A 25,970-nucleotide genomic window follows, 5' to 3' on the forward strand; every position below is an offset into this window, starting at 1 on the left:
AATTTCTTCTCTTCAAATATCACTGATGATCCTTCCTTTTCTAGTTGGGAATAAGCCTTCTCAGCCGCAGAGAAGGCTCTGGAGACATAGCCTATTGGCCTTTCTGATCTGATTTCTGTCTTTTCTTCTTTTTGCTGCAGTTTTGACTCATCCTTCGTTTTGATTTTGCAGTTGGCCAAATTTCTCTCTGGTGAAATCTTAACTTGGTTCAGTTCGGTAGTTGAACTACCCATGGCTTCATTATCCATCCGCATCTTGGAAAGTTCTACGACTTTTCCTTCTAATGCTTCTTTTGTTTCAGTCAGCTGATTCTTCAGCTCTTCAGTCTCATTCTTGTATCTCTTGGCTTCCTCCTGGAATATTGAACATTGTTAAGTCTTCTCTGCCATCTGTTTCTTCAGTTGTTCAGAGTGGTACTAAAATTGCTTTGTTTCTCTTCATGATTTTCCAGAGGAACCAGCTCTGACCTGAGGGATCCTTACATCATGTGAAGGTCCTTCAATTCTAACTCATTCCGAAATACACTGTCATATTCCCTTAGCAGTTCAGGAACTCCTCCTGTTCTCAAGTGAAATATTTCAGACCAGTTGAGCTTAATTTTTTGTGACCAGTCTCGACCCAGAAGACTAGGTCCTTCACTTGTCACTATGATCACCGGAAGCTGGGTTGTCTGTTGCCTATATGCCACAGGTACTGTGGTGCTGCCCTTTACCTGTATGGATTCTCCGGCGTATATATTCAATTGAGCCATTGTTCTCTCCAGATTCGGTGACTGGGTACCTTCATTTAGATATTTAAATGTGTGCTCTCCCATCACTGTGATTGAGGCTCCTGTATCTACCTCCATTATTAATGACTTCCCATTCACTTGGATTGTGATGGTAATAAGTTCAGTTTTCACGGCTGTGACATTGTACAGGGAATAGATGTCAGTAACGGCAGCTTCAAGTTCTGTTATATTCACTTCAATCATCTTGGTCTGCTGACTTATGGGCTGTTTTGATTTCACCCTGCATGGCTTTATTACATGACCTTTCTTATGGCAGTAATGGCACTCATCCTATTTGAATCTGCAGGTGTCTGGTATGTGGTTACCCCCACATCTATAACAGATTAATCTCGGAGTCGCTACTGAAATGCTTCCACTAGCATTTTCGTTTTTCTAGCAGCAGAGATTCCCTCTCACTTTGCTGCTATGTCATTGGTTTTCGTGCCATTCCTGGTAGCCGGGTCCCGCCCCACATGAAGAACAGCATCATGTTGTATGTTCTGTAAAGTCTGCGAGTCTTTCGCAGCACTTTCCATGGCTAGTGCTATTTCCATGGCATGCTTCAAATCGATGTTGACTTCTGCAAGTAAGCAGCGGTGAATGGCTTCGTCCTAAACTCCACAAACTAATTGGTCCCGCAACATATCATTAAATGTGTCTCCAAAGCCACAGTGCTCAGTCAACTGCTTCAACTTTGCTATATAGGTTGTGGTGGACTCTCCTGGGGCCCTTACTCTGGAGTTAAATTTAAGCCTCTGCATTATTATGGATGGCTTCGGCTGAAAATGTGTGTTCACAAGGTCCATTAATTCGTTAAAGGACTTTGAATTCGGCACATTTGAGGCCGTCAGGCTGCGGATGAGATTGTATGCCTTGCTACCACATATACTCAAAAGGATTGATTTCTGCTTCTCCGTGGTAATTTCATTCACCACAAAATAAAAGTCAAGGCGCTCTACCTACTGTCTCCAGTCTTCCATAGTCACAACATTAGGATCGATTCTGCCAAAGATTGGCATGACTGGTGAGTATACTTTTCTTTTTCTCTTAAGACCTGATGTACTCACATTCACAAGGCGAGGTGTAGCGTCAGAGTTATCTTCCCTTCATTGCCAAATGTAATGACCTGACGTACCAAACAGGTTTCTACTTGAAACAGATAACTTTATTACAGAGAGCTCTTCAGAAGCTACATGCTTGAACCAGGTCCTTGACTAGAAAGCTACGCACCCCGGATTACCCGCGCTTAGGGCTCATTGGTCAGAGACTCCAAAAACAATCACGTGACCCCAATAGGCCATTGGTAAGTCTATATCTTCAATCTGTACAGTCTTGTAAGTTTTTTTGCATCTCTTCCAGTGCCTCTATGGGGAGCAGAACTGTGCAGAGAACTTCAAGTCTTGTTCTGTTCAATGATAATTTTTTTGATGCAATAGCTGAAAGAAAATGAAAACCAACTGCAAGACACGAAGACCCATACAAAAACAACACACATTAAATAACACCTTTAGCTTAATAAAATATCTCAAGATGCTTCACAAATATTTTCAAGCAAATGTCACACTGAGGCACATGAGGAGTCATTAGGCCGGAAGCCCAACAGGTTTTAAAGAATGACTTAAAGGAGGAAAGAGAGGTTACGGCACGCAGAGAAATTTAGGGAGGGAATTCTAGTCAGATTAGGGTCTAAAAAGCTGAATGCAAAACAGCCAATGTTGGAGCTATTAAAGTAGGGATTCATCAAGAAGTCAGAATTGGTAGAGTGCAGAGCTCTCAGGAGGTTGTAAGGTTAGAGGAGATCATAGAGGTAGGGAAGAACAAGGCCACAGAGGGATTTGGAAACAAGGAAGGGAATTTTAAAATCAAGGTTAACTGGGAGCAAATGTAGATCAGTGAGCACAGGGGTGATGACTGAATGGGACTTAATGTGTGTTAGTACATGGGCAGCAGAAACTTGAATGACCCCAAATATGTTGAGGGTAGAATTAAGGAGGCCGGCCAGGAATGCATTGGAATAGCCAAGGTGAGAAGTAACAAAGGTATGGATGAGGGTTTCAGTAGCAGTTAAGCTGAGGCAAGTTGGACTCGGGTGATGTTATGAGGGTGGAAATAGGCAGTTTTAGTGATATGATATGTGGTAGGAAGTTCCTCTTGGGGCCAAATACAATACCAAGTTTGCAAACACTCTGTTTCAACTTAAGGCAGTTGCCTGTGAGTTGGATGGAATTGGTGGCAAGGGAACAAAGTTTGTAATGGAGACTGAAGACAATGGCTTTTGTCTTCAAAATACTTAGTTGGTATAAATTTCTGCTCATCCAGTACTGGAAGTTGATCAAGCAGCCTGACAGTTTAGAGACAGTGAAGGGTTCAGAAGTGGTGGTGGTGAGGTATCGTCAGTGTACAGTGGAAACTGATACCATATATTTTCCGTTGATGTCACCAAGGGCAGCATGTAAATAAGAAATAGGAGGGGATCAAGGATATATCCTTGGGGGCACACCAGAGTTTTGATGTGGTTGACCACAACATCCTTCTCCAGCAGATCGCCATCACAGTCCAGCTGGGTGCCGTCGCCTGGTTCCACTCTTATCTATCCAAATGTAGCAAGAGAATCATCTGCAAAGGTTTCTCTTCCCACCCTTGGATTGTTACTGCTCCAATTTTCTTCTACATGCTGCCCCTTGGCGACACCATGTGAAAGCACACCACCAGCTCTCTTGATCCCTCCACTATCTGATTGTTACACTGCTTGTTCGACATCCAGTACTGGAGGAGCAGAAGCCATTGTTTCAATCCCTGACATATATTCCATTTCCTAGCCACCGACTCTATCCTTCACCAACAACTGTCTGAGCCTGAACCTGAGCATTTGCAATCATTGTGTCCAATTTGATCCTGAAATCAGCTTCTGACCACAGATCTGTTCCAACACCAAGACCGTCTACTTCCATCTCTGTAACATTGCTTGACCCTGCCCCTCTTTAGCTCATATTCCAAAGAAACCCTTATTCTTGCTTTTGTTACCTCTATTACCTCGAATATTCTAATGTACTCCTAGCTGACCTCCAATTTTCCATCCTACATGAACTTGAGCTCATCCAAAACTCTGCTGCCAGATTATAGTATTTATGGTTTTATTTAGTTGTAATGTACCTTTAAGAATAACACTTGTTAAGGAAGATCACAATATCTGTGGTAACCAATAGGGGAGTAGCACAGGCTACCTCAGCAGTCAATGTGGAGATAGAGTTGGAGTTGAAAGCACACATGTGGTTGTTGCTGAGTATATTGTAAATAAACTTAATGTTTCCACCCAAGAAGTGTCTGCAGATCGACTTTATTACTGATAGCACAACTCGGCCACCCTACAACATGTATCCTAACTTGCACAAGCCCAAGCTTACTCATTTCTCCTATGCTCACTGACCTTCATCATCTCCCAAACCAGCAAAGCCTTAAGTTTAAAATTTTCATCCTTACTTTCAATTCCTCTATTCCCTTATCTTTGCACCCCCACCCCTAATTTCTGTAAACACCTGCAACTAACCCTCTGAAATCTCTTGTGCATCGCCAATTATTATCACTCCACAACTGGTGGCCCTGCTTCTATGTCTTGGGTAAATGAGTTCGTTGGTCAACCAAACTCTAACTACACATCTTCCTATGTTCTCATCAATTGCTGCTTGTGATCAATAACGGGGAGAGACTGATTTAAGAATAAACAGTGATGATTTATTGAGACATAGGGCAGAGCACTAGAACATACGTACTCACTCAGAAACCTCCAGAACTAGACTTAGAACTGGAACTGGACCCAGTTTCCTGTGCTGTACAGTGATTCCTCTGTGATGACACATGATCAGTAGTCTTGCATTCTCTTAAAGGGACAGGGTACCTCGCTTTACCACATCCCTCCCGTTTACTTAGAAGTGCAGCTAACAAGCTTATAACACATTGGGAGGGATTTTCCACAGCTGTCCACTGCTGGGATCTTCTGGTCTCACCGCAAGTCAATGGACTTCTGGCTGGGGCGCCACCTTGCCTGCGGCAGGTCCTGCCTGCATCGGGGCTGGAAAATCCCGGCCATTGTCTATTTACACAATAACTATTTACAGGTCAAGTCTCTCAGCAGGCTTTCCCAGACATGTTGAGCATCTCAGTTCAACAACCTTGGCTGGTTTTTCCGAGACCTCCTTTTCAGGGGACAGTTGTCCATCAGTATAAATTGGCAGATCTGTCTCCCCGACCCTCTCGGGTCCCACAGGCCCCGTCGGTGCTTCGAATCGCATGACCTGTCCTCTACATGTGGCACAAAATTGAGCGTAGATGACGACTGCAATTCTTTTTGTGGGACCAGTGTTCTTTTGCGGAGATGATCCATATGTTGTTTAATTATTCAGACATTTACTGAAACATTATAGGAGAGGGGCCTAGTTACTGCACTCACCTTGTCTAGCAGCCAATTGGGCCCATCTCCAAATTTCTTGGCAAGGGCCACATCTCCCGCCGTGAAAGTTCTTTCGCGACCATGATCATCGAACCTGGTCTTCTGCGCCTCTTGGTTTTCTCCACCCTCTGTTCTAAGTTCGGCCAGATAAGGGTCAGGCGGGTGCAGAGACATTTCTTTGTTAGTAGTTTCGCAGGGGCAATGCTGATTGTTGTGTGTGGTGTGGTCCAGTTTGCAAACAAGACAATCTCATGCCAATGGGATCCCCTTCCATCTTTTTTGTCCAGGATTTAAAGGTTTGGACTGCCCGCTCAGCCATGCCTTTCGATGCTGGGTGGTAGGGTGAGGTTTTGATATGGGTGAACCTGTGGAACTCCCCGCTGGTAAAAGCAGTACCATTGTTGGACACGAGGACCTCTGGCAACCCATGCACTGCAAAACTCTGCCACAAACTGTCTATGGTGTCAGCCGACATGGGCGACTGGACCTCATAGACATCCATCCATTTGGAGTGGGAGTCAATCAGTAAAAGAAACATTGTGCCCAAGAACAGTCCCACGTAATTGATGTGGAGGTGTACCCATGGTCACCCCAGCCATTCCAATAGGTGCAAAGGAGCTAAGGGGGGAGCTTTTGCATTTGCTGGCATTGAGGACAGCTTTTGACCAGGGTTTCTATATCCAAGTCCATGCCTGGCCACCACAAACAGCTGCATGCGAGCATCTTCATTCTGCTAATGCCCAAGTGAGTGCTATGTAGCTCAGCTAATAGCAGCCTTCACTCCCTCAGGGGCACGATAACTCTTGCTCCCCAGAGTAATATACTGTCCTGGCAGGAAAGTTCATACCTGCGATCAGAATAGGGCTTCATCTGCTCGGATTTAACCAACCATTCAAGTCCTGCTCCTGGACATTAGACAATAGTGGATCCCGGCTTGTCCACTTATGAATTTGTCTGGCCTGAGCAGAGGAGGAATCCAGAAAATTTAGCGCTAAGGCCAGTCTCTGGGGAATTGGGGCCTCCCCGTTATTAGCTGACTGGGGAAGGTAGCTTTGTGCGTTGGCATGTGCAATTTGAGTTCCCAAACGATGAACAAAAGTGTATTTATAGTGTCCATTTCTGGATGCGAGTCGATATGACAGGTGATATCGCTTTATCTTCTCCAAATAATCCCAGTAGGTGCTTATAATCGGCTGTAATATGGAAATGGCAACTGTGGAGATATTGATGAAACTTCTGGATGCTGAACACAATAAATAAGCCCACCTTTTCAATCTGGCAGTATCATTGTTCAGCGACAATGTGCGCAGTGTATAACCAATGGGTCACTTGGAGCCATCTGCCATCCGATGTGAAAGGACAGCCCCTATTCCATAAGGGGACGCATGACACGTTAAAATGAATTCCTTCTTGGGGTCAAAGTGGACAAAGAAGCCCGACGATTTTAACAATCACTTCACCTTCAGAAAGGCATCTTGGTGCGGAGCTTGCCAACTCCATTTCTGGTTCTTCTTAAGCAGACTGTACAATGCGGCCAGCACAGTCGAGAGGTTTGGGAGGAATCAGCCATGTAGTTTACCATGCCTAAGAAGGCCTAAAGCTCTGTGGTATTTCTCGGGGCAGGTGCTTCGCGAATGGCCTGGACTTTTTCTTCCATAGGATGCAGGCCCTGCGCATCAACATTGAGGCCCAAGTAATGATCGTCCTTACCTTGGAACAGACACTTCTCTTGTTTTAAACTTACCCCAGCTTGTGCAAAGCATTTGAACACCTCTTCTAGATTTGCTAAGTGTTCATCATTAGTCATTCCCGTGACCAATACATCATCCAAGTAAACGATAACATGGGGCAATTCTTCGAACAAGTTTTCCATTGTTCTTTGGAAAATAGCACATGCCGAGGAGACCCCAAAGGGTGGATGTGTGTATTGATACAATCCTCGGTGCATTTTAATGGTGATGAATTCCCTAGAGTCCTTGTCCAACTCTACCTGCTGGTAGGTATGGCTCATGTCTAATTTTGAATATGTGGTGCCCCCTGCCAACTTCGAATACAATTCCTCAATCTTGGGCATCGGGTGTCTATCAAGTTTGGCCACATTATTGACAGTTAGCTCATAGTCACTGCATAAACGCACGCTTTGGTCCGGCTTCAGTACCAGTGTGATGGATGCTGCCCACTTAGAAAAATGCACTGTTTGTAGGATGTAGAATTTTTCCAGTCTGTCCAATTCAGTTTCAACTTTGTCCCGTACAGAATAAGGGACTGGTCTGGCTCTTTTAAATCTGGGGGCTGTGTTTGGGTCTACGTGGATCTTGGCCTGTCGCCCTCAAATCACAGAATCACACAGTGCAGAAGAGGCCCTTCCGCCCATCGAGTCTGTACCGACACATGAGGAACACCTGACCTACCTACCTAATCCCATTTACCAGCACTTGGCCCACAGCCCTGAATGTTATGACGTGCCAAGTGTTCATCCAGGTACTTTTTAAAGGATGTGAGGCAACCTGCCTCCACTACCCTCCCAGGCAGCGCATTCCAGACTGTCACCACCCTCTGGGTAAAAAATATTTTTCCTCACATCCCCACTAAACCTCCTGCCCCTCACCTGGAACTTATGTCCCCTTGTGACTGACCCTTCAACTAAGGGGAACAGCTGCTCCCTATCCACCCTGTCCATGCTCCTCATAATCTTGTACACCTCCATCAGGTCACCCCTCAGTCTTCTCTGCTCCAGTGAAAACAACTCAAGTCTATCCAACTTCTCTTTCTCTTTCTTCCTAGCTCGTCATTGAAAATGGAAGCATACTTTTGCAACAACTTCTGTAAATTTTTTGTTGTAATTTGAAAAATTTCGGCCCATTTCAAATGAATCTTTTCGAGCCAATTGTGGCCTATTAAGCTGGGGACCTCCCCAGCTACCACTAACAAGGGCAACCTTTCAGATTGATCTCCATACGTCGCTGAGACTTGACATAACCATTTCAGTCTTATTTCTTCACCTGTGTACATTCTCAGCTTTGTGTCCAAAACTTCCAAATTCCAGGGATGGGTTCCTTTACTCTGATATCTAAATGCATGCTCTCCAATGACGGACATTGATGCTCCCGTATCAACTTCCATTTTGATGGGTTGTCTGTTAACTGTAATGACTACTTGGATTGGTTCGGTTCTACCCACTTTGAGGTTACATAACAAATGGATGTCTGATTGTATTTCTTCCAGATCTTCCATGAGGCATATTTCTCGATTTTTCCTTCTTCCTTTATAGTGTTGTTTTAGCTTTTCTTTGCAGTGCTGCCTTATGTGGCCATAGCAGTGGCAGAAAAAGCACTCGACTTGTTTGAGTTGTCGTTTGCTCACTGGAGGTCTGGATGTATTTCTCTCATTCATTTTGTGGGTTTTCACTGCAGTACCGCTGTTTATCAATAGTCTGGAGCTAGAAGCGTTTCCTGTCTGTCCGTGGAGCCCAAAGTTTTTGCGCCTTTTGTTATCGGATTGTCCCACTTGACCAGATGGACGGTGCCATTTTGTGTATCTTTTATAACTTCGGAATTTCTAACAGCACTCTCCATCATGGTAGGGAATTCTAATGCCTTATTGAAGTCTAGACTAGGTTCGTCTAGCAAACGCCCTTGGATAGTATCATCTCCAATCCCACATATCAGCCGGTCTCTCAACACATCACTAATGGATGTTCCAAATTCGCAATGCTCAGTTAATGCCTTTAAATGGCCACATAGTCAGCTATTTTCTCCTCTGGAAGCCTGTTTCTTTAATTGAACTCAAAGTGCCGCATAGTACCTGGGTGACTCCGTACAATTTTTATTAACTCATCGAAAGTCTTTGAGTCTGGAGCGCTCGGTGACGCAAGGCTGCAGATCAGTCCATATGTTTTGCTACTGCATGAGGATAAAAGTATCACCCTCTTCTTCTCCTCTCTCGCGATGTCGTTAGCAGTAAAAAAGAATGGTAGGCATTCGACATATTGAGACCAGGCATCTTCAATGGGGTCGAATGGATCGACACGCCCAAACAACGTATTGGAAATGACTGCAAGGGGACTGCATTTCTGATAGGCTTTCCAGGTAATGACGAATTTAAGTCTTACCGTGGAGTCGCCCTTTCCCTGGAGTCTCCTATAATTTTCTGTCCATAGCCATTTTTCACATTTTAAATGCATTGCCTCTTTAAGAGCAGTCATTTTTTTAACACTGTTCAGCTGTCAGCTTTTCTCTGCTGCATTTCGTGCTCTTTTCGAGTTTTGGCGGTATCCCGGTGAGCACGATTCTACAGTTTTTTTAACAAGTCTTAAATTGCAGCACTGCTTTCTGCTCTGATTGTCGGCTGTTGCCTATTTTATAGGTTAAGTACAGATGCTTTTTTCAATGCGTTGCTCACCCATCTTGTGAACTCTCACTTGGGGGTCTTGCAATGCTTTTATCCTCATCGCCACTTTTATGTCTTGGGTAAATTAACTCCTTAGTCAACCGATAACTGCATGCCTTCCCATGTTCTCAATTGCTGCTTGCAATCAATAATGGGGAAAGACTGATGTAAGAATAAACAATGATGGTTTATTGAGACATAGAGCAGAACATCAGATCATACATGCTTACTCAGAAACCTCCAGAACTAGGCAGCTTACAGTTCCCAGTTGCCCTCATTGCACAGTGATTCATCAGTGCTGTCACATGATAAATACACTGGCATTCTCTTAAAGGGACTGGGTACCACACCTGCCTTCTGCTTTATAGGCGTTAAGCTCTGGAATTTCCTCCCTAAACCTCTACTCCTTTAGACATTCCTTAAAATCTACCCTTTTGACTTGGGTTTTTGGTTACCTGTCCTAATAGTTCTTTACGTGGCTCGGTATCAAATTTTATTAGCTGACGTGGAACTCAAGGGACATTTTAATGTGTTACAATCATGATATAAAAGCCATGTTGTTGTATTTATATTGATATAATTATTGTCGCTAATAAATATTTACATTTTACAATAGAGTAGTTTTGAATTATTCTAGCAGAGGAATAGGTTGAATGACATCCTTTGTTGTTTATGTTTCCATCAGCATGAATGCTTCAGAAATGTAGTGAATAGCACAGTTTGTGTATTGCCGCATAGTTTCTGCACATCACCAACTCTGCACCTTCCCTGCGAAGCACAGTGTGCGCTCGCGGCTCCTGGGACAGTGACTTGTTTTCACGACGGTTATTTTGCAGCTGCGCGACTGCCGTACAGCTAGCAATACTAAGGTGACGGCAACATGGCGGACTATGGAGGCTGGTTTGAAAGTGGTAAAGCAATCGAGGCAAGAAGAGAATCTAAACGAAGAGCGAGAGAGGAGATTGTGGCCAAGGTATTGTCCCAGTTCTGTCTGTTTTGTGTCTGCAGCAGCTGTGACAATGATACTCAGGTGCCGCGGTCTGAGCCCTTTAAAACTCCCATCGCCAGGGGACTATATAGTGGAAGAAGTCACTGATTAATTCCTGACAACCTACGGAATGTCAACGACGTACGTTGATGAACTCGCTTTTAAAGTTGACCTTTACTCCCTATGTTTTAATAGTTTATGTGTGTCTATCTAAAAGTGCGGTATAATATTTCCCAACACTGGGAACTTAGTTTCAATTCACAAATATGTTGAGTACTTGCTGCAGACTGGTGTCTTCGGTGACATAACATTGTAGTGTAGCTCATGATTTAATTGTAATGACACTATCTTCCTAATCAGTAAAATGTACCGTATGACCATTGTAACTAAAAGCTAAATGCTGCAGATGTCGGAAATATGAAATATAAACAAAAAAACTTTCCTGGCATTAGACATTTCAGATTTCAAGATCGTGTTAAACTTTATCATTCTGTTATTTGCTGACATTGTGCTCTCACTTCCATCTCCTGTATGTTTTTTGCATCACCAACAAATATCAGATCAGTTGGTGACTTATTGACATTTGTGTATGTAGATTTTCAGAGGATATCCAATTAAATGGGAAGAGTTGCAATAAAAACTAAGACATATAGTACACAGTTTCCAATGATCCACATTTCACATGAACAGTCGTGGTTTTGAGGTGTGGTTCATACTTATATATAAAAGTGCATTGCCTTCCCTGTCTCCACTCTACCCTGTCAATCATAGCCAGGGCATCTCCAGTTTCTATTCTTGTCCACACACCTTTAGTTTTAGAATTCCTCAAGGAACAAACTTTACCCTCCTTATTCCTCTTCAACATCTCAGATGACATGAGATCAGGTTTCATATATAAGCTGATGGCATGCAGCTCTACTTCTGCACCATTTCTCCTAACCCCACTGCTACTTCTGTGTTGTTAGACTGTGTTTGTTCGACATGCTTTCCTAAGTCAGTTGCAATTTCCTTCAATTGAACATGAGGGTCATAGGACCAAGAGTAGATCATTTAGTCCTTTGGGTCTGTTTTGTCATTCTGTAAGATCAGGCTGATCTGCAACCTAACTTCATACACCTGCCTTTGGTTCATGTTTCTTAATATCTTAAGTTAACAAAAATCTTTCAATCTGAGATTTAAAGTTAACAACTGGTCCATCATGAACTGATATTTAATGAAGAAAGTTGCCATCTTCTGCCACCTCTTGCATGTAGAATTATTTCTTAATTTCACTCCTGAAAGGCCTGATTCTAACTTTTAGATTATGTTCCTTGGTCATAGACTCCACAGATAACAGAAAAAGCTTCTTTCCATTTACCCTATGAGTTCCCGTTAATATCTTGAAATACCAAAGCCCTTTGGTCTTCTTTCACTTCAGCCCCATATCAAACTTCTTGCCACCAATTCAAAGTTTGATTCTCCTCCATGCCATTGTCTCAGGTTGAGGCTGACCATTAACAAGCTTGATATTTCTTTTTGACTTAGAGCTGAGTTTTGACCCATATCCTCACAATTGTAATGAGTGCCTCCTCCCACCTTTATAACATTAGCCATCACAGCTCTGCCTCTGCCCATCTGCTCCTAAAACCCTCATTTGTGTCTTTATCAGTTCTAGATTGACTATTCCATTTCTACTCAGCTAGTCTCCCATGCTCCACCTTCCATACAGTTCAGCACATCTAAAACTCTGCTGCTAGTATCCTACCCTGAGGCAAATCCCATTCACCCATCAACCCATCTCATGGACCTATTTTGATACCCAGTCATCTAATATCTCATTTAAAATTCTCATCCTTGTGTTCAGATCCGTTGATGGCCTCTCCCTCCTTATCTCTGTACTCTTCTCCAGCCCACCACCTCTCTGTGATCCTCAAACTGCTTGTGCATCCCAAACTTCCTTCATTTCACAATTGGCAGTGGTTTTTTTTAACTGTTTAGGCTCTGAGCTCAAGAATCCCCTCCCTAAATCTCTCTGTCCCCCTGTCCTTTAAGGCCCCCTTTTGACTCTTTAACCATCTCTTTGACCAATCCTTTAATGGATAGTAGTATTTATCATAATATTGAAATTAACAGAACAGTACAAAATGATTTTGACAGGCAATTTCTTAAAGCAAGAGAAAATATTTTTAAAAAATGGAAATCATTGGGAGCAAACAGCATGCAGTCTATGCAATAAAAATAACTTTTTTGGTTTGCCATATATATATATACATACATATATTAACCAGAGTTCCCATTCCTGACTAATACCCAGTGAAACCTCTACTAGAATGTGCATTTTTGTGGTTATCTTGTGAGGACAGTGTCAACCTAGGGTGTGAAGATAATCACGATTAAACAATCTATTGTCTCTTTCTGCCTGGAGTCACATATTAAGAAAAATCATTTAGATAAGGTGTTAGGAGGCTCAGCTACACTTTTTGAACCATTCCCTAGCAGCACTTAACACTTCCAGCAGAGAGGAAACAAAGAAAATGGCAAACAATAAAAAGCTACATTTTTATTGCAAAGTTGCATGCTGTTTGCTTTAATGATTTCTATTTTTTGAAATATATTTTCTCTTGCTTTGAGAAATTGGCTGTCAAAATAATTTTTGTTCTGTTCCGTTAACTTCAATTATGGTTAATCATTTTTGCTAACAATTGAATTGAGATTAGTACCCTGGAGTACTGTTCCAGATAGAAATTATGTTTGAACATCAAGTTTTCATTAAATTTCACATTCTGCATATGCATCAACGTTATTATTTGGGACCTTGTTCAGTCATTTTTTCTGTACCTTATTGAAGCATGACCTTTCCATTCATAAGTGATTCACATTAGGAAATAAATAATTATAACTGATATTTTTAGTTTGGGTACTAGTGATAATGTGACTTCTGTTTGAACATTGAACACTTTTTCTTATGTGTATCAGCTTGTGATGATATTTGGGTTTTTGTATGTGGAAGATATGATTGGATGGGAAAGGAGCCTAACTAACTCTTCCCTTGTTTTCCCCATGTTGCCCTGCAATAGTTTCCTGTTACTAGATCTTTGTCAGTGCTGGTGTGCCATGAGATGACATATCCACCCAGCTTCTCTTTCTTTCTATGCAAAGCTGAGCACCCACATTTATCTGTCACAATTGGGGCTATTCAGCTTTTAACATTTTAAATTGTTTTTTTAAATTTCATGTTTGATTATGATTGTTTTAAAATGCACAGCATTAGATTTTGAGCAGCAAATTATCCACCGCCTAGTACTGGTTGATTCAAATATTTTATTTTGCACAAAAGATTCAAATTGAGTGTTTTGTAATGAAACAGCATAGCAAAATACACCAAGAACATATTTTAACAAGGCATAAAGCATTAAAATAACTGTTAGAATACAATTGAAACTTGAGCAATGTAGAAACTACACAATCTACAGTTTTTGTAGGTTACAGTAAAAGTATCAACATCACAAAAATACACAGGGATTTTGGAATTCCCAGTAGCTTTTTTCTTCACAGTGAACCAGAACAAAGTATAACTGTAATTTGCTGTTTAGCTTTTTACCAATTGAGTATTTTTAATAGATTTTAAAAACTAGCATTTTGCTTACAGAATGGGCTAGCTCCATCAGCATTAAATATAGTTTCTATATTCTGATGAGAGAACATTTCTGGAATTTTATCCTGATGTTATTAGGGTCCAAAGGCTATGCTGTGTCTAATGCACAAGGTGTCTCCTTAATGTTATTTAGTATGAACCAAATTGGCTGGACACTGGCATCTTTGATGGAGGGGAGCTGCAAAGAAGGTTGAGTAGGATTGACTTTCAGCACAGGGCGTTGTAAGCACTGCAACCTTGTTTTCTGCTTTTACATGCTGGGGCCTACGATGGCTGTGGATGGGGATGCTTAGAGAGCCTCTTTTCTCCTTTTAATTACTGTCCTCCAACTTTCTGACTGGATTGTCCATCATCTTTCTTCACTGTATATGGTGGGGCTACTGAGCTTTGCTCTGATCCATTGTGTAGGATTGGAATCTCCTCCAACTGGGAAATTTATGGAACATAATTTCAAACCCGTGAACATGTTTTGACCTCATGATTGGAACTATAAATTACTAAAGATAAGCTGCAGTCAGCAGTACAGAGCCAGGCAACAAGGGTTAATTCGGACATTTAGTAAAAAAAGCAGCGACTCATCAAAAGGCTTTGGACATTGACTGACTGCTATCAGAGAACAGCAGTACCAGGGACAAAAACAAAAATAGTTGGAAAAACTCAGCAAGTCTGACAGCATCTGTGGAGAGGAACACAGAGTTAATGTTTCGAGTCTGTATGACTCTTCATCAGAACTGAAGAGAAATAGAATTGAGGTGAAATATAAACTGTCTAAGGGGGGGGGTAGCTTATATTTCACCTCATTTCCACTTCTCTTCAGTTCTGATGAAGCGTCATATGGACTTGAAACGTTAACTCTGTCTTCCTCTCCACAGATGCTGTCAGACCTGCTGAGTATTTCCAGCTATTTCTGTTTTTGTTTCAGATTTCCAGCATCTGCAGTATTTTGCTTTTATCTTAGTGGTACCAGGGAAATGCCATCAACTAACGCAATCAAGAAGTCTGACTACCCAATAAAATGACACGAAGCTCATATCATCAGTACAATACACTTGAGGAATTATGCAACTTAAGGTCTGCACCATAGACAATAGTTCTGCAATAGAGTAATTCAAACAATCATTAACTTTGGAGCCAGGTGCTGTTACTGTGCCACCTCAAACAGCAGGAGAATTGCTTATGCAATGAGAATTGATAATGTTCGTCTGGATACATCTTCCATGGAAAACCCTGTCTTGTTTCAACCAGCAGGAGCTGATGACATTTGTCTAGACTTTGCATGGAATCAACTAAATGGACATTGGAACAACAGGAAATATGCTTTGACACGTCAGAGTTAAATTATTATTAAAGAACAGCAGATCTGAGTGTCTGGGCTGCAGTTGGAAGGAGGGTCAGGGCTGATCACCCTGACTCAAGCCTACATTCCACACTGGACAGACCAGATGTAAAAACAAAAAAAACAAAAAAACAAAAAAAAACAAAAAAAAACTGCCGATGCTGGAAATCCAAAACAAAAACAGAATTACCTGGAAAAACTCAGCAGGTCTGGCAGCATCGGCGGAGAAGAAAAGAGTTGACGTTTCGAGTCCTCATGACCCTTCGACAGAACTTGAGGGATGTGTTGGGATTTTAAGCGTTTTCAGCCATGTTGTGGTGATATTGGCCTGAAGGTTTTGGGCTGCAGTCGGGAGAAGGGTGAAGTTTGGTCACCTTAACTCCGGCCTACAGTCAACATCGGACAGACCAGCTGTTTTGGAAACTGTAAGTTTCAGCCAAATCGTAGTGATATATTGGTCTGAGGGTTTTGTGAAAGTTTGGGGTGAAAATTTTGTGTTCCCCCCCCCCCCCATTACCTTGTAACTTGTTTCAGCCATATCTTGGTGATATTGGTATAAACGTTTTTTCTTGAGGTTTCAGGACAAGATGTGGTGTTTTGCCTGTGTTTTTGTAAGTTTAAACTGAGTTGTGGGGACTTTTTGTGGAGTTAGCATTTTTGTAAGTTTATGTCCGAGTCGTGGTGACTTTGTGTCGGGAGCTTGTGGTACTATGTAGCTTTTTGCTCTGATATTTGGTATCTCATTCTAAAATATGCCTGGTGCTACTCCTGACCCAACTACAATCCCCATTGTACCAGGGTTGATCTCCCAGTTTAATGACAGTAGAAGAGTGAGGGATGTACCTAGTGTGCTATACAGTTTTGCTGCTTAATGACCTATTATGCATCATGGAATATGGCTGCTAAATCTGCCATTGTTCCTATTTGTGTTGTTTTTGACTACTTAAGAGCATGAAAGTTAAGTTTATTTGATGTAATTTTCAGTATGATGCTTCAGTTCTGTAAAGTATCAAACGATCTATCTCTGCCTCCTACAAGTGAGCTCAGCATTGCCCTTTATAAAGAGCATTTTCAGAGTCTATCTAAAGTGTGGTTTATTCTAAACCAGGCTTGTCCAATCCACAGCAATGTGAAACTCCTCCTGGTGGCTTCCGGAACAATTGTTGAAAATGCTGGTAAGACTGCTCAGTGAGTTTAAAGATTGCTTCAGGGGCCTGCTCCTCTACTTACAGCCTATTTTTCTCCCATATTTGCTGTTGATAGACTCAACAGTGAGCCTCTCAGCAGCAAATCTGGGAGAGAAACAGGCTGTGATTGGAGGATCAGCAACTGTGAGTATTCAAAAATGGAGAGAGAGACAGACAGACTCTGGAGTGCACGTTCACCGGCTGCCGGTGCTCTGGCCCATCTGCTTTCAATCGGCTCTACCCCAGTTCCCTCACCTCTCGGTCCTCCCCTCAGCAAGCACCCATTTTAGGGTGCCTCTCAAGCTCGGGCTTTGCACTAGCTCTTATCACATCCCACCTCCAAGCTGATTTCATGAGTGAGGGTGGGCGGGGGCAGTCGAGTGCGAGTGGGCGCAGGTTAGTATGGGCGCATGCGAGGGCGGGTGTGTGTCTGTGCATGCGTGCACATGATTGATCGCGCATGCTCACTCCCAGCCTCTCGGTTCTCATTCACCCTCACCCCCATACACCAACTGGCATTTTCAAAGTGGGTGGGAGTCAGTGAGTGAGCATCCAGAGACTTGGAGTTAGCTGGGCACACACACTCACCCTTTCACATTCGAATGATTGTCTTTATTTAAAAATGAGTAATAAATAATCAATTTATTGTTGAGTTTTTTACTCAGCAAGTTGTTTCTTATCATATGTCAGCTTTTTTGAAGTTCATGTTTAAAGTTTGCATAACCTTATCTTTCCGAAATTTGCTCATTAGCCTACTGAATGTGAGAAAAATTGAAATGTGGTCCCCACGGGGAAAGGTTGGATAAGCCTGTTCTGAACATTGCCCAGTCAAACTTGAAGGAAGATGTGTTTTTGAAGTATGTGTCGGGGAAAAAAAATGAGACCTTTGCTGAGTACGCTGAATACATCTTAATTCTCGGTCAACACCCCTTTTGAGGTAGGTCGGACTGAATGTCATTGAGAGCTGGAGGCTCACAAGGTTGGTTTGTTGATGATAATCTATGTTGACTACCTATTGAACATTTATCATTAGTACTTTCTAATTAACAATATTGCTGATAAATGCTCAATTGGATAGTAAATCTTTTTCAGAGCCTGCAGTTAAAATAGTTTTGTCAGCAAAGGACTGTATTGATTACAGTGGAATTTGCTTTCGTTGTTGTTAAGCAAGGTCAGTGAAACTTATTTTGACAAAATTGATTGTAGATTGTAATCACAAAGGTCGTATTGGATACTAAATCATACTTTATTCCTGCCTTGCTGGCATCTCCACAAATAAAATATGTGAATTTTGAACTTGTTTATGTCCTACATTCATTTGCAAGTGATAAGTACCTAAGATTTGCCAATTTAAATGAACAATATTTAATATTGTTAATATTGAATATGTTTAATATTGAATATTTGTAATGTGTTTTGGGTACCCAAGTTCTGGATATTTAGAATACTCTGTTCCATACACAAGCTTTTTTTCAGATGTTTGACACTATTGAGTGATTAAAAGAACATGGAAAGCACTATTATGATTTATCATCTGAAGGGATGATATTTATTACCAGTATATCATGCAGTATTGATGTCTAATTTACTGAGAAGGCTGTGTCACGAGGGAGCTTGAGGTGTTGCCAAATTTTATAAATCTGAGAAAGGCAATTCTATTCTGTTTTTTAAATAAAACAAGGCCACAATGAAAACCAGGGTGAAAGTCCACCCTAATGAATTTCAATCTGATTTCATTAAAGATGAAATCTCTATTGTTGGCAGGCATAACTAAGGACTAGACATGCGTACGACTCATGAAATGTACCAGCAAGATCTCAGTTTTCCTTTAGACTTTCATCGATGACCCTGGTGTGCTACCTGTGTGAGTTGACAAATATTGTATATATTTATGAAAAGAACTTCTTGGGCAGGTCCAATAAAGTTCCCAGCATATCTTTTTAAAAATCAGACAAGCTTCTTCATAAACTTGTTGGTATAGATCTGAGTATATTGACCCTTTTCAGACAGCAAGTCAGATCATAAGAAATAGAAGCAGGGTTAGGCCATTTGGCTCATCGAACTTGCACAGCCATTTGATAAGGTTATGGCTAATCTGATTGTGGCTTAACTCCACTGCCCTACCCGTCTTCCAGAACCCTTGATTTCTTTATTGCTCAAAAATCTGTCTAACTCAGGCTTGAATATATTCAATGGCCCAGCCTCCAAAGCTCTCTGGGATAGAGAATTCCAAAGACTAACAACCCTATGAGAGCAGAAATTGCTCCTCATCTCTGTCTTAAATGGAAGACTTCCTATTTTTAAATTGCGCCCCCTAGTTCTGGATTCCGCCATGAGAGCTAATATGCTCCCATCATCTACCCTGTCAGGATCTAAAAATAAAAACAAAAAAACTGCGGATGCTGGAAATCCAAAACAAAAACAGAATTACCTGGAAAAACTCAGCAGGTCTGGCAGCATCGGCAGAGAAGAAAAGAGTTGACGTTTCGAGTCCTCATGACCCTTCGACAGAACTTGAGTGAATCCAAGAAAGGGGTGAAATATAAGCTGGTTTAAGGTGTGTGTGTGTGTGTGTGTGTATGTGTGTGTTTGGGGGGGGTGTTGGTGTGGTTGTAGGGACAAACAAGCAGATCATCAAAAGATGTCACAGACAACAGAACAAAAGAACACATAGGTGTTAAAGTTGGTGATATTATCTAAACGAATGTGCTAATTAAGAATGGATGGTAGGGCACTCAAGGTATAGCTCTAGTGGCGGTGGGGGGAGCATAAAAGATTTTAAAATATTTAAAAATATTGGAAATAGGTGGGAAAAGAAAAATCTATACAATTTATTGGAAAAACAAAAGGAAGGGGGAAGAAACAGAAAGGGGGTAGGGATGGAAGAGGGAGGTCAAGACCTAAAGTTGTTGAATTCAATATTCAGTCCGGAAGGCTGTAAAGTGCCTAGTCGGAAGATGAGGTGTTGTTCCTCCAGTTTGCGTTGGGCGTCACTGGAACAATTTAGCAAGCCAAGGACAGACATATGGGCAAGAGAGCAGGGTGGAGTGTTAAAATGGCAAGCGACAGGGAGGTTTGGGTCATTCTTGCGGACAGACCGCAGGCGTTCTGCAAAGCGGTCGCCCAGTTTACGTTTGGTCTCTCCAATGTAGAGGAGACCACATTGGGAGCAACGAATACAGTAGACTAAGTTGGGGGAAATGCAATTGAAATGTTGCTTCACGTGAAAAGAGTGTTTGGACCCTTGGACGGTGAGGAGAGAGGAAGTGAAGGGGCAGGTGTTACATCTTTTGCGTGGGCATGGGGTGGTGCCATAGGAGGGGGTTGAGGAGTAGGGGGTGATGGAGGAGTGGACCAGGGTGTCCCGGAGGGAACGATCCTTACGGAATGCCGATGGGGGGGGTGAAGGGAAGATGTGTTTGGTGGTGGCATCATACTGGAGTTGGCGGAAATGGCGGAGGATGATCCTTTGAATGCGGAGGCTGGTGGGGTGATAAGTGAGGACAAGGGGGACCCTATCATGTTTCTGGGAGGGAGGAGAAGGCGTGAGGGTGGATGCGCGGGAGATGGGCCGGACACGGTTGAGGGCCCTGTCAACGACCATGGGTGGAAAACCTCGGTTAAGGAAGAAGGAGGACATGTCAGAGGAACTGTTTTTGAAGGTAGCATCATCAGAACAGATGCGACGGAGGCGAAGGAACTGAGAGAATGGGATGGAGTCCTTACAGGAAGCGGGGTGTGAGGAGCTGTAGTCGAGGTAGCTGTGGGAGTTGGTAGGTTTGTAATGGATATTGGTGGACAGTCTATCACCAGAGATTGAGACAGAGAGGTCAAGGAAGGGAAGGGAAGTATCAGAGATGGACCACGTGAAAATGATGGAGGGGTGGAGATTGGAAGCAAAGTTAATAAATTTTTCCAAGTCCCAACGAGAGCATGAAGCAGCACTGAAGTAATCATCGATGTACCGGAGAAAGAGTTGTGGAAGGGGGCCGGAGTAGGACTGGAACAAGGAATGTTCCACATACCCCATAAAGAGACAGGCATAGCTGGGGCCCATGCGGGTACCCATAGCCACACCTTTTTGGAGGAAGTGAGAAGAGTTGAAGGAGAAATTGTTCAGTGTGAGAACAAGTTCAGCCAGACGGAGGAGAGTAGTGGTGGATGGGGATTGTTCGGGCCTCTGCTCGAGATCTGTTCAGGATCTTATGTGTTGCAATGAGAAGACCTCTCATTCTTCTAAATGCACATGAGTATTGGCCCAACCTGCTGAACCTTTCCTCAAGACAACCCCTTCATCCCAGAAATCAGACTATAAACCTCTTAACTACTTGCATCGGAAGCTTCCAATGCAAGTATATCTCCTCTTAAGTAAAGAGAGCAGAACTGTACGCAGTATTCCAGGTGTGGTCTTACAAACGCACTGTATAGCTGTCACAAGACTTCCCTACTTTAATACTCCGTTCCCCTTGCAACAAAAGCCAATATTCTTGTTGCCTTCATAATCACTTGTTGTACCTACGTGCTAACTTTTGATTCATGTACAAGGACACCCAAATCACTGTACTGAAGCATGCGACAACCCCTCCCCACTTAAAAAAATTCTGCTTTTCTATTCTTCCTGCCAAAATAGACAATCTCTCAGTTTCACACATTATACTCTATTTTCCTCTTTTTGCTCACTCATTTAACATATCATTATCCTTTTGCAGACTCTTTATGTCCACCTCATAACTTGCTTTCCTATCTATCTTTTATCATGAGCAAATTTGGCTCCAAAACGGCCTGTCTCTGTATCCAAGTCATTAATATAGATCAGAAATAATTGAGACCCAGCACTGATCCCTGTGGCATTCCGCTAGTTTACCAACCTGAAAATGATCCATGCATCACGACTGTTTCTATTCATTAGCCAACCCTCTATCCATGTGAATATATCATCACCAACACCATGATCTCTTATTTTGTGCAGTAACCTTTAAGTTGCACATTAAAATCCAAATGCACTACATCTACTAGTTCTGCTTTATCTACCCTGCTTGTTACATCCTCAAGGAACTTTAATAACTTTGTCAAATGTTATTTCCCTTTCACAAAACTATGATGACTCTACCTGATTGTCAGGATTTTCTAAATGTCCTGTTACTATTGCCTGAATAATAGATCCTAGCACTTTCCATGACAGATGTTAGACTAACTGGCCTATAGTTTCCTGCTTTCACAGAATCTTTACAGTGCAGGAGGAGGCCATTTGGCCCATCAAGTTGCTTTGGCTCTCTGAAAGAGCATTGCACCTAGTCCCATTCCCTTGCCTTATATTATTTCTTTTCAGGTAGCAATCCAATTACCTTTTGAATACTTTGATCGAACCTGCTTCCACCACCCTTTCAGGAAGTTCGTTCCAGACTCCAACTGCCCTCTGGATGAAAAAGTTTTCCTCACTTCACATTGACTCCTTTTGCCAATTATTTTGAATCTGTGTCCTCAGCCTTTTTTTCTCCAAGGAAAAGAGACCCAACCTCTCCAATCTATCCTCATAGCTACAGTTCTCTATCCCTGGAATCGATCTTGTGAATCTCCTCTGTACTCTTTCCAATGCCTTCACATCCTTCCTCAAGGCTGGACGCAGTACTCCAGGTGAGGCCTAACTTGTTCAACATGACCTCCTTACTCTTGTACTCAATGCTCTTATTAATAAAGTCTAAGATCCTATATACTTTATTAACTGTTCTCTCAACATGCCCTGCCATCTTCAATGGCCTATGTACATAGACACCAAGCACCAAGGGCCTTCTGTTCCTGCACCGCCTTCAGAGTCTCTCTCTTTATTTCTGTCTCCTTCCTTTCTTGAATAATGAGTGTTATATTTGTAGACTTCCAACCCGTTGGACCTTTCCAATACAGCCACTATCTCTGCAGCCACTTACTTTAAGACCCTAGGATGCAGGCCATCAGGCCCAGGGGACTTGCCAGCCATTAGCCCCATCAGTTTTCCTAGTACCTTTTTTCCCTAGTGATTGTGATTATTTTAAGTTCCTCTTGATTTTCTACTATTCTTGGGATGCTTTTTGTGTCTCCTGCTGTAAAGACAGATACAAAATACTTGTTCAAAATCCCTGCCATTTCCTTGATTTCCATTATTAATTTGACAGTCTCCCCACTAAGGGACCAATGCTTTAGTAACTTTCTTCCTTTTTATGTACTCGTATAAGTTTTTACTGTCAAATTTTATTGTCCTTGCTAGTTTTCTCTCATACTTAAATTTCTCCTTTTTTTACTTATCCTCTTATGGTTTCTAAAATTTTCACAACCTTCTGGGCTATCACTCATCTTCGTAGCATTGTACATCTTGTCTTTCAATTAGATATCATCTTTACCTTGCTTACCATGGATGGTGCACCCTTTTCATAGTACCTTTCTTTCTCAAAAGAATATATCTTTGTGAGCTATGAAATATCTCCTTAAATATCTGCCACTGCGTCTCTACTGTCTTCCCTTTCAGCCTGTTTTCCCATTCTACTTTAGCCAACTCTCTCCGTCTCTATACCCTTGTAATCGCCTATATTTAAGTTTAAGACAAAAATAAAAATACCTGGAAAAATTCAGCAGGTCTGACAGCATGCGGAGAGGAATACAGTTAAAGTTTCGAGTCCGTATGACTCTTCAACAGAACATTTTTATTTTTATTTTTGTTTTCATTTTTATTTTTGTTTTTGTTTTGGATTTCCAGCATCTGTAGTTTTCAAGCTTTTATTTAAGTTTAAGACACTAGCTTCAGACCCACACTTCTTGCCCTCAAACTGAATATGAAATTCTATCATGTTATGATCATTCTAACCTAGAGGAATCTTTACTATGAAGTCATTAATTAATCCTGTCAAGTATTGCTGGAAAAATTTTTCTTGTCAAAGCTTTTTATCTTGCACTCATCAAGACAATTCACAAGAAAATACCAATGTCAGGAAATAATATATTTATACAGAATGAGAAGAGAGTGCTGGTTGGTTGGCAAGTCTGATTGGTAGAGGCGTTGCCATGGATAATGCACCAGTTGATGGTGACTGATAGTTAACTGCCAAGCATGTTTGCAATCTAAACCAGTCAGTTTGACTGTGGTCAAGACATTGCCCTGGGGAAAGAACCAGTGAATGGTTGTTACTTATTTTGTTTAGCTGAAACAGGCACAATGTTCTCCCTGTCTGCAAAGAACAGGGCCCTGTGTATTAACATATGTAGCTTCCAGTGCACGCAAATATGCGACCAATCCTAAATTGGTTGTCGGTGTAATTTTTAGCACACAGGATTATTTAGCAAATGTTGTCCAATCATGGAATCACATCTAATATTGGACACTGTTTTGAGTTTTGCAAGCATGGGCTAGATTGGTACTTCGTCTGTTGTGAAAAGCGGAAGAGACCTGCTGTTGATATGAGCCGCCGGTCTCTGGGACATACGGTCTACATACCTAGCATCACATTGGCACTGAAATTCATATACCACATTACTCATTTGTGTGATAGGCAGAATGTCTTTTTGGCTTGACGGAAGCATCCTGTTAGTGGCGAATGGTGGTATTTTCTTGCAAATTGCCCTGATGAGCGCAAGACAAAAACATCTCTCTTTTCAGCAATACTTAAGTCCTGTACTACCAAACGACTATTAATCCTGTCTCATTACATTTTACCAGATCTAAAGTAGCTTGTTCCTTGGTTGGCTCCCGAATGTATTGTTCTAAGAAACTGTCCCAAATACACTCCATGAACTCATCCTCCAGGTTGTTTTTGCCAATTTGATTCGTCTAATCTGTATGAAGATTGAAATCTCCTACAATTATTGTAGTACCTTTCTTCCAAGCCCCTGTGTTTGCTTGATTTATACTCTGCCCTACAGTGTAGCTACTGTCAAGGGACCTATGAAGCATTCCTACCAGTGACTTCATTCCTTTGCTATATCTTATCTAGCCAAACCAATTCTATGTTTTGAACCTCTGAACCAAGATAATTTCTCAGCACTGTACTGATCTCATACTTTATTAACAGAGCCAGTCTGTCAATGCCTTGTCAATTACATTGTTAAGGTTTGTTAAAGTTAATTACATTGTTAAGGTTTGTTAATGTCAATTCCATTGTTAAGGTTTGTTAATGTCAATTCCATTGTTAAGGTTGTTAACGTCAATTACATTGTTAAGGTTTGTTAATGCCAATTATATTAAGGGAAGCTGGTGATGGGTATTTGAACGCAATCAATAGGGGATAGCTGGGACACTGGGCGTATGTGGGGAGTATTGACACTGAACAAAATCAATAAACAATCTCAATAAGGAAAGGTTCTCTGTCTTAGTTTTGACTTCACCAACCGGCACTGATCTATTAATAATCCTGACCTCATTTTCCTTTCTTGTTGGTCTGAAATGTCAAATACCCTTCAACATCCAGTTGTGGTCACTATGCAATCATGTACCTGCCATGACTATCATATCACACTCATTTATTTATATTTGTGCTATCAGTTTATCTATCTTGTTAAGAATGCTGCATGCATTCAGGTAAAGGGCCTTTAATTTTGTTTTCTTTTCGATCTTTCCCTACTCCGAGCTTATTTGCTGGTGCATTCTTATGTTTCTACACTCTGTTCCTTCCTGTAACACACTGGTTATCATTATCTGTATTGTTACCCTGCATTATTGCCTTATCCTTTCCCTTTGACTTTCCAAATCTCCCTTCGCATGAACAAACCCCTCCCCCACCAATTATTTAGTTTAAAGCCCTCTCTACAGTCCTAGCTATATGACTCGCCAGAAACTGCTCCCAGCGCAGTTCAGGTAAAGGCTGTCCCAACAGTACAGCATCCTCTTTCCTTAGTACCAGTGCCAGTGCCTCAGGAATCAAAACCCATTTGTCCCACATCCATCTTTGAGAAGTATGGGGTAACAATTGAGTGGGCTGCTTTGTTTTGGATGGTATTGAGCTTCTTGAATGTTGCTGAAGAAAGAGACTACTGTTGAAGCTTTTCATCTTGCACTCAGCAGGACAGATACAAGAATGCCAAATTTCAAAGGGTACAACAATTTATACTGCATGAGAAAAAGGATGCTGATTGGCTGGCAAGTTGGTTCTGATTGGTTGACATGTTGCTATGGCAAATACACCAGGGAGCCATTGTTCCCCCATGTTTTTGTTTATTTAAAAAAAGCGCAATGTTTAGGCACATTTTTTTTGCCTGC

At 41.8% G+C, this 25,970-nt stretch overlaps 1 protein-coding gene across 5 annotated transcripts in view; it reads left to right on the forward strand.

The window, feature by feature from the left end:
• The first annotated feature begins 10,453 nt into the window (after window positions 1–10,453).
• Window positions 10,454–25,970, forward strand: part of cwf19l2 (CWF19 like cell cycle control factor 2) — a 266,997-nt gene continuing 251,480 nt past the window's right edge. For 3 of the 5 annotated variants that reach the window (XR_005944421.1, XM_041198939.1, XM_041198940.1), the window contains exon 1: window positions 10,454–10,578. Coding sequence is in view for 2 of the 5 variants with exons in the window: in XM_041198939.1 (XP_041054873.1) it covers window positions 10,486–10,578 (93 nt within the window). In the remaining 3 variants the exon portion in view is untranslated. Of the gene's footprint in view, window positions 10,579–15,891; window positions 15,989–17,501; window positions 17,688–25,970 lie in introns of those variants that run through there. The other 2 variants (XM_041198943.1, XM_041198942.1) reach the window with 2 other exon arrangements.

This window comes from Carcharodon carcharias, chromosome 11, assembly GCF_017639515.1.
Source record: "Carcharodon carcharias isolate sCarCar2 chromosome 11, sCarCar2.pri, whole genome shotgun sequence".
Lineage (NCBI taxonomy): Eukaryota > Metazoa > Chordata > Chondrichthyes > Lamniformes > Lamnidae > Carcharodon > Carcharodon carcharias.